Genomic DNA, 9,242 nt, shown 5'->3' with positions numbered 1-9,242 from the left:
TACACTACCCAAGTGTATTTATAAATGGGTATTATGGCAAATTAAAAGGAAAACTTAAATACTTGAGGGTAACCCTGTGGTGGACTATTATCCCATCCAGAGTAGAGTAGAAATACTCTACTCTAGATGGAAGGCCGGCTTTGAAGGGGCTAAGTCACTCAATTTAAGGTAAATCCCGTAATTTTGGCACTGACCAACTGGTCATACAATTAACTGAAATGTCACAGTATAAACGGCTTAAAATTGTAGAAGAACTCAAAAGAAACACAGAAAGGCCAAAAGGGGCAAAATTCGAGAAGATTAAAACAGATTACATTCAGGTAAACTTGAAAGATGTTGGCCCTACTTTTTGAAGTTTATCTCAATTTGTATGAAGTGCAACTTACAATGCTCAAAAATCATCCTTGTTTGTTATGTGGCCATGATTTTGCCAATTAAAGACTTTTGCTCTGCCAATTTGAAGTTTAGAGCTCTTAATTAACAAAAATAAATAGAATTATCTATTAGTAAAATACCGTGATCAAGCCCCTTCAATTGCACATTTTTCTAACAACTTACCTGGTGTCATTCCAGGGACATTATAAGCTGTCTGATTAGGTACAGGTACAGTAGGGCTAGCTGCCGAGCTACTAACACCAACAGGTGTCTGGCTTTGAGGTGCTGCCTGGTTTCCAGGTTGATTCTGACTTCTAGGAGGCAGTTGGTTCGACTGTGAAGGGGTCCCACTGGGTTTAACAGAGGGTGTCTTTCCTTGAATGGCTATACGTATGTGCTCTGGAAGAGGCTGAGTACGTGCAAGGAGCTTGTAAGCCATGATCTGTGCCCTCAGTTGCAGCAGCTGCGGCGAAGAGAACCCATGCACCTTAGGCGGTGCTGGTGACATCATACTTGGAGCAGGAGAGCTTCTTGTTTGCATATCGGCCATCCCCGTACCTGGTGCCATGCTTCCCATGCTCATTGTCATGGAAGGAGGATGAAGTTGAAGACCATGGCTGACATCTGACATGTCGGCACTTAGAGGCTTTGCTCTCATTAATGACAACAACTGTGCATATCGTGGGTCTGACTCCATGCCTCTTTCCTGCATAGTCTGCAAGGCCTAAAATAGGTTTATCGCTTTTTTACAATTAAAGTTCTTAAAGGTTCATGTACAGTCAAACCCTGTTTATAAGGACACCATGGAGAGTCCACAGTACAGAAACTGTCTATTATAATTGTAAGGTGTCTGTGTCAAGCAGCTTTCTATGAAGTAGAGTTGAGTGTCACAAAAGTGCAGTTAATAACAACAAAACAAACTTCAAAAGCAGTAGGTATCTTGTCATTTTTCTGCAATTTTTGTGATAAAAAATTGACAGGATGTGTTTATAACCCATTTGTTTGTACATTGTATCAATGCCCTATACTATCTTTTCTTTCAAAAGAAACAAGTTTGAACCAAACCCCATGCCCAGGAACAGCTTTGTTTACTATAGCAGCATTTGGTTTCACTTGACAAATACCACTGTAGCCAAGATTTAAATCCCATACCCAGTATCATGTGGGCTGAGTTTGTTGTTGATTCCCATGCCTGCTTTGGAAAGTTTTTGAATCTAATCCTAGACATCTCTTGAGAGATGAGAAATGTCTATTTAACACACCTTTTCCAGCCTTTGCACGTTCTCTGGTGTATACTGGAAACCTGCCATGGATGCCATCTTCTTGGAAAAGGCTTCCTAACAATCTTTGATATCTATTTGAGGTGAAACAAAAACATTGTACAATGAACTGATTTTAAATACCCTAGACAAGAATTAAGCTTATTAATGATGATTAAATGAGTGGAGCGAGGCCTCAATCTACTCTATGATGCTGTGAATTAGCAACAGCTCAGAATAAAATATATGTAACACAAAACACAGTAGCAGGCCTCACTCAACTCATTTAATCATCATTGAAATATTGAATCACTGAAATAATATATTTATTTGAACTGCGGATAAAGAAAAAAGAAGAGAAGATCTTCGCAGTTATGAACACAACTTAAGCAGTTGTGAAAATTAAGCCTGAAAAAATCAGGCTTGCCAGGACTTGAACCCTGACCTCTGCGATACCAGTGCAGCGCTCTAACCAACTGAGCAAACAAGCCAACTGAAAGCTGGTCATTAAATTGGTTCGTAAAATACCCATCATTATTTCAAAGTATCTGGTCAATTCATTTCAAAGTCACTTTGTTCCAAGTCACTTCATTCCATCTTATGGCCAGATCGTTCCCTGACACTGGAACGAAGTGACTATTTTATGGAACTATCGTAGGATGGAACGAAGTGACTGCAATTCTTATTCAAGATGCTAGTAAAGGACAACTTATTGTTGAAACAAATTAAGTTTGCACTATCCTCACAGTATAAATCGAAAAAGTAGCAGAAAGTAACAGAATACGTTAACAAGACATACTTTTCCACGGTTAAGAATCAAGTTGCAGTGTTAATGGAATTACGGCCACCTCGCCACCAGGGAGACTCCCTCCCGCCGCCCGCCGGCCCCCCTGACTGGAAGAGAGTCGAGTGACAGCGTAGTGACGAGTGAGCCGGGTGCGGGGCGGCAAAACTAGTCGGCTGCGTGAGTCGTAGATAGTTGGCTCTTCTGGCTGCCTCAAGACTCATAGTGGGTGGACAGTGCTTCGTTTCTAGTGACGAACTTCGAGTACGGAAACTAAATTGTTTTGAGTCGCTAGAACGGGAGTTATCATTGGCAAGTTTTAAAACTAAACAGCAATTTTCCTTCACTTATTTACCTTCGAGTCTTTGAGATAATAGTTACTATAACAGCTAATTCTCCATGATCAATACTCGACCAATTTATTTCATTTTAGTATCGAATCGTTGTTGGTGGCGAGGCGTCTTCGGCTTGGTGGCGAGGCGTCTTTGCTTGGTGGCGAGTTGGTTAGTGGCGAGTCTCCCTGGTGGCGAGGTGACTAGATTCCTGTTAATGTTTTCGCCGTGCGACTGACAGATCAGACTCGAAATATTCGTAAATTATCTGCATGAGGTTTAGCGAATGTTCTCTCAGTAGAATTAACTTTTCGATATCAAAAAGGCTACTAAAATATTTAAAAGCCCGATAAACAGATCAAAAAAATGTTTATAGACAGGACTGTTATAGAAATCTTTAGGAACAGCTGAAAGGAAAGATGAAAGGAAAGAAATTTCACAGACACGCACGAAAGCGACCGTACCACAACAAACAAAAGGCCGAATTATTTCAAATGCGGGGGCATTGAGAGTATTGAATAAAAATAAAACAGCCTGAAAACATAAAGAAAAATTGTTCCAACAGTGAATAAGTCTTTACCTGGTAAACAGAGCTATAAAATATGTTGGCAATACTCCTTCCCTTTCGCCATCAGGTCTCCGCCATGATGCTTTGTCTTCAGAGCGCATGTACAATACTTGGCCTCGTCTTGAGGACGAGAACGGAAGAGGAGGCGCTGAACAACAGCTCAGTGGAGCTCCAGGTGGAGCTCAGTGCTGGCTCCAGACAAGGAAAGGGCGTGCAAACGTGGTTCGAAAGGATAAGTTTATTATTGGGCCAAAATGTGTTTCTTTTATTAATTTTACGTTTAGAAACACAGAAATCATTTCCAGCATTTATCTAAAAAGGCGCCAGTTGGAGGACTTATGGGGGGGGGGGGGGGTCCCCCTCCCTCCCACACTTAATTCATGGTCTGGATCGCCATTGTATCTTAGCTTCAGCCGTTTCTACGCAGGCAGGCAGAAACGCTTTTTAATGAAACACTTTAAAATACTGTAATAGTGTATAAAGTGTGTAAAGTAAACAAAAACTTCTCCCTTTTAGAGTAGCTATATATATATGTAGACTTTATCAAAAGATTTTTGCAACTAACTTTTTCCCCCTAGTTTTTAAAGCATTTTTAAAAGTATCAAAGCCGGTCTAAGTTTGAGAGGCAGCTTTTTTTTCATTTTCTCAAACGTCCACTTGTGTTTTAATATGGAGACTATATTATGGAGTACGTTTTCTCGTTTTCTATTTAATTCCGCGTCCGAGATTCATCCTCAGAAATAAATGTATTTTTTTTTGGTAACAAAGCAAGGAAACTTAAGGATTTAAAGTTATTTCAAATACAACTGAGCTACTATTTCTTGAAACTGCTTAAATTCCAACCTCGTTCCCAGGGTCTCTCTCCCCCCCCCCCCCTCCCCCCAGAGCGAGAGAAGAGAGACCCTGGTTGGGTCTGGTCACGTGCCCCCCAGAATCTGGGTGGTGACAAAAAGATTGTTAGAGGGAGGGGCGACTTAGAATGTATTTTGTCAATAATAAGTCCACGGGAGAGCGGAAAGTGTTGCCACCAAAATAAACACAAATTTTACATTGCAGTACGGCAATGTCGGACTTTATAAATCTATTGCAAACGGCGGAAAGAAGATATTCATCGTCCGATAGCGCTATAGCAGACATCCAAGTTGTTGTAGATTGTGTGGCTCTGTCAAGGACTTTAAACATTGCAAAAATCTCTTTGCGAAAGCTAACAAGGAGTTGCTTGCCGCGACCGAGGATGTATACGGATGGCTAAACGGCTGATGAAAGTTTTTGAGTGGCACAAATCGAACAGCGCTAGCTGAACGACTGATGAAGGTTTTTGACCGGCACTAGTCGCACCTCGTTCCCAGGGGCGGGGAGAGAGAGACCCTGGGAACGAGGTTGCTTAAATTCATGTCTTGCTTAAAGGGACTGTGTCATGGCTGAGTTAAGTCTATTTTATTTATTAAGTTTTGTGAAATATTCGCCATGAAACTAATAAAATGCAAAGAAATTGCTTCTATGGATCTAAAAGACAAAACCATAGCTTCATATTGCAACCACACGTGTCTCCCGGGCGTTATAATTTAAAGTTACAAGCAAACAAAATTAACTTTTGAAAACTGTTTAGCCCAAAAATATTTTAAAAACCCGTAATAATACCCAATCCGTTCCAAACTTCGTCGCTTTTGGCCATCCGTACTTTCTTTTGTATATGGTGTTATTGAAATGCTCCCTCACTGTTTTAAGAGGTTATTTTTGTGACTTTCATATTTCAACGAATTTGATCGGGTCATTTTCCATGCCTACATTTAGCTAAAATCCGCGACACAGTCCCTTTAAGTCAAGTTATAAGTAGCAACGTTACGCCAAAAAAAGGGCCAGGGGAAAATGCAAAGAAGCTTCTATATGTCAATACAACTGGTTGTCAAATAACAATTTTATTTTGTCTTGCGCGGGTTGTTCTCAAGAAAAAATGAAGGCACAAGCAACATACTATGAATTTTTAATTACATTTCATTCAAAAAAATTCACTAAAAGCCGCTTTAAAGTCGCTAACATCAAGATTAGACTTTAACAGACTTCGAAAGAGATGACTCGTTTCATAGCCTTTTTACTTTTGGTGATCTTTTCGCTGCAGCAAACATTCGCGAATGAGTTTACCCCCGTCCGGGAGAATGTTATCGCACTTCAAAAACTTGAGGAGCGGTTACTGCCCGAGTTAGATGCATTCATTGCCAACAAAGAGGATCGTTTGAAAGAATTTGAAAGGATGATCAGTCAAACGGCAGCTATGAAGACACTGGTCAGTGAAAGTGTTGAAGGTTACCTGGGGACTCCACTAAATCAATACTTTGTTATCAAGAGATTCATCGACGATTGGGGAACGCTTGAAGAACTGTTGAACTCCGATAGTTCCGCTAGTGGTAAGTTTGCTTCTACTTCCTGAAATACTGTTGTAACGGCGGTAAAAATTATCATTGATGATCATTCTTTTACCCACTTTGGTAGTCTGAAGATTGAAGTAAGCAAAGTCGTTTAAGGGATGGACCATTACATTTTTTGTGAGGGGGTGGGGGTGGGGGTGGGCAATTTCTCTGAGCTCAAATTTTTTTCCGTCTTGTACTTGTGCAAGAATTTTTCCACGTTTGGCTTGCTGTGCATGGATTTTTTTCTCTACTTTTGCCGTGCAGAACGTTTCTTTGGTAATTTCCCAACACCCCCACTCCCCCCCCCCCCCCCCCACACACACACACACTCAAAATTACAATGAAATTTAATGGTCCACCCTTTACCGGCAAGCGCACAAGCTTAAACCTCGTGATCACACGTGCCCGGGAGGGTTCCTGCACGTGCCGTATTTGTTCCTTCACGCATCACTCGCGCGCCCATCGCGCAACGTCCTTAACGATTACGGAGCTGTATGAATGAATTAGTCCGGCGGCTAAGCTCCTGAATTGTGCGATTTTTGATACAAGCACCAAACTTTGCGGGATTACAAGCATTCGTATACTAATCAATTCTTGATATAGTGCCAGCGCCAATTTCCTATTTTCAGCTGGTAAACAGCAATGAAATTTTCAGCCGAGAGGCCCCTCCCCCACGAAGTACTTCTTCTTGCACTTTTATAAACCTTTTATTGTAGATTTTTATTCATAAATACAGATGTGAATGCTTTAAATTAGCCTTACAATTGTCATTCTTTACCATCTGTTTGATACCAATAATTTACTAGGAAATTATTGCATGGGAAAAGATTTTTCGTTCCCCGCCCTCTGCTCCCTGGCGTCTTTCGTTTTGCGCTAGCGTCCAGGTCTCTCGCGATCGGTGAACCGTTCGCTAACAGAAGGAAAATAGAAAAATATAGGGCTGTGAACAGTCTAAATTACAGCATTTCATTCTAAATTTTGTACGTGCGACTTGATATCACTTCCTGACATAATAGTATTTGTCTATAAACCAAGACAAACAAATATTTCACGAAATTTCGTTGATTTTAATAAATTACGGTTTCCATGGAAACCGGTGTTTTTCGGGCTTGGCACTATATCTGAAAAAACTTCTGTTGGTGACCACTTTCATTGTGCCAAGTTTCATGCTTGTATCAAAAAGTGCACAATTCAACTAAAATTTCGAGCTAAGCCGCCGGACTAATTATCTCAGGTCCTTGAGACTAATTTCACAAGATTATTCTTTAAACACTGTGGCTTCGCATCCCTTTACCTCTAGCCTGTGTACAGCCGTCACAGATTACTTTTATACCTTAATGCACTTAAATAGTTAGAAAAACAACTAGCTTGCTGCAACGGCCTGCAGTAGCAATTTAGTAGTTCTCCAGTTTCTGAACTTTGCCTTCCGCGCGCTATATAGGAGTTGAACCCAGGCGCGAGTTCAGCCCCTATTTAGGGCGGGGGTAGGCAGAGTTCAAGGACTGGACTAAATACTTGGAGGAACCTTGCAACCCAAGCGCGGGAAAGCCGGCAAATGCATTTGACTGGTCGGAAAGATACCCCTTATCCACCCAACAAAACCTAAACCCTTATCCACCCAACAAAACCTAAACCCTTATCCACCCAACAAAACCTAAACAATATGCTCAAATAATGACTTGATGTTTTTTTCTTTTTTATTCCAGATCTACTTTCCAAAATAAGACAAGAGAAGAATGCGATCCCAGAGCAAGCCGAGCTTAACACAGCGTTGCGGGACATGGAGAAATCAAACGGCATTGATCCCGAGGGTTATCGGGTCTTACTAAGATGATACAGCCGAGAATACATAACAAACTGCAATTCGCTTCAGCTATAAGTTTACTAGGTGTAGACAAAAAGAAGGCATAAATATTAATGCCTTACAAAGTGGTTACATTTTCTTCTCCAGCAAATGCCAAAGCGTTTTATTTAATTATACAGCCTTGTTTAACATTAATTTCTTTGACTCATTTCTCCTGGGTACCCAACAATATATATCCTCAGCTATCTTGGGTAGAACGCACTCCGCTAATCTCTGATTATTACTAGTTATATGTATATAGAAGATGCAATTAAATCTGCGTTACTTTTTATTATATTTTCAAACTGTTACAGGACAAAATGCACTGCAACTAGGGGACTAGCTCAGTCAGACTTCAACTTCTAGGATTAGAGGTCTTCTTTATTCTTCAGCTCTTACTCTCAGCCGTTGCCGGCAGTAACTCATGAACTTACATCAAAAACTGGCGATTAAGTACGCTCGCACTATGTCCATACTGCACTGTGATTGGCTAAAAGCTAAACTGCGGTTTCTTTGATAGACGAAAACGTGCTTTGAGTTTGAGAGTAAGATTTAAGTGAGATATCACCCAAATTGAATGTTTAACTTTCGCCCGAATATTTAATACCAAACACTGCAGTTGCTGGACAGAATGCTTCGAAACCAGAATGTACGTGATCCACTTTTCTTTAAGCAGCACAAAAGAATTAAAAGCTATATTACTAGTGGTAACCACATGTCAGGTTAGAAAGTGCGGGCCTCGATGCAGTTAATTAAGAGAAGGTACTGGGAGGAAAGTGTTTTTTGTTAGTTTGGAAAATTACTTCAAGTCGAAGTTTTTGGGAAGTTTTCCAAAAGTTGGCATATAACTGTGGTAATTAAGATTTCTTTTATAAACTGCGGTTGTTTATTGGGAGTCTGTCCACCGAGAATAACAGTGCATCGTTCTTTGCGGAAACAAAGATTTCTCGACTTCCTGTTTGAACAAAGCATTTTCGGATCCTTTCGCATTGTAACCGTTCATGATAGAAGAAGAAATAACATAAGTCACCTCATTTCACGGCAATTTTTTCAACAGGTCACGAAAATTTTTCAGACAGTGTCGATAAATCACTGGACAAAAGAAAATTATTCCGAGTAAGGTCGAGTAACGCGTCACGCTTAAGTCACGAATGTTTTTTTTATCGTTTCCTATTGCCGCGAACCAATCAGAGTTGTTTTTTTGATTGACAGTTTTGCGAAGTGTAGTCGAGCACGCGGTGTAAATTGAGATGTGATTTTCCTCCGTCGGCAGACTCGCTTTGTTGTCAGTGTTATAAGGAATTTCTCGAGAATAACCGTTGTTGGAATCATTCGCTTTGCCGTAGTTTATCTGTGGTACAATCACAGCAGATCTTCTCAAAAGCAACACCTATAAAACAACGTCTGCAAAACGTAATGTCTGCAAGACAGAAGCCTCGATCTAATGTGACAAACTGTTGATTTTTCGCATTCTTATCGCTCTTGGAGACAAGATTTTTCTCTTCCGGTGTTACGACAAACTGTCGTGATTGACACATTTTTGCATTCCGATCGTTCTTAGTGGAAGAACAAAATTTTCAACTTCCGGTTTGCAGATAGCCTTTATAAACGTGGCGCGCACGCGTAATACGCAATCCGCTGGTCACTGTCAAGATTAGGGTTGCGGGCCTCTC

General features: G+C 40.7%; 2 protein-coding genes across 4 annotated transcripts in view; one reads left to right on the top strand and one right to left on the bottom strand.

The window, feature by feature from the left end:
- LOC144638099 (SWI/SNF-related matrix-associated actin-dependent regulator of chromatin subfamily A member 4-like) overlaps positions 1-3,424 on the bottom strand; it is a 38,614-nt gene extending 35,190 nt beyond the window's left edge. For all 3 annotated transcript variants that reach the window (XM_078497246.1, XM_078497247.1, XM_078497248.1), the window contains exons 1-3: positions 3,331-3,424; positions 1,638-1,729; positions 559-1,099 (exon numbers count right to left, since the gene is read on the bottom strand). In XM_078497246.1, the coding sequence (XP_078353372.1) occupies positions 559-1,099; positions 1,638-1,694 (598 nt within the window). In that variant the 5' untranslated portion in view covers positions 1,695-1,729; positions 3,331-3,424. The remainder of the gene's footprint in view (positions 1-558; positions 1,100-1,637; positions 1,730-3,330) is intronic.
- Positions 3,425-5,347: 1,923 nt separating this feature from the next.
- Positions 5,348-8,042, top strand: LOC144638562 (prolyl 4-hydroxylase subunit alpha-2-like). The gene is made up of 2 exons (XM_078497755.1): positions 5,348-5,723; positions 7,433-8,042. The coding sequence occupies exons 1-2, from the start codon at positions 5,390-5,392 to the stop codon at positions 7,558-7,560; spliced, it is 462 nt and encodes a 153-aa protein (XP_078353881.1). The 5' UTR covers positions 5,348-5,389; the 3' UTR covers positions 7,561-8,042.
- The last annotated feature ends 1,200 nt before the right edge of the window (positions 8,043-9,242 follow it).

Source organism: Oculina patagonica, chromosome 14, assembly GCF_052425735.1.
Source record: "Oculina patagonica isolate OP01 chromosome 14, crgOcupat, whole genome shotgun sequence".
Classification (NCBI taxonomy): Eukaryota; Metazoa; Cnidaria; class Anthozoa; order Scleractinia; family Oculinidae; genus Oculina; species Oculina patagonica.
This window is presented reverse-complemented; position numbering and strand designations above follow the sequence as displayed.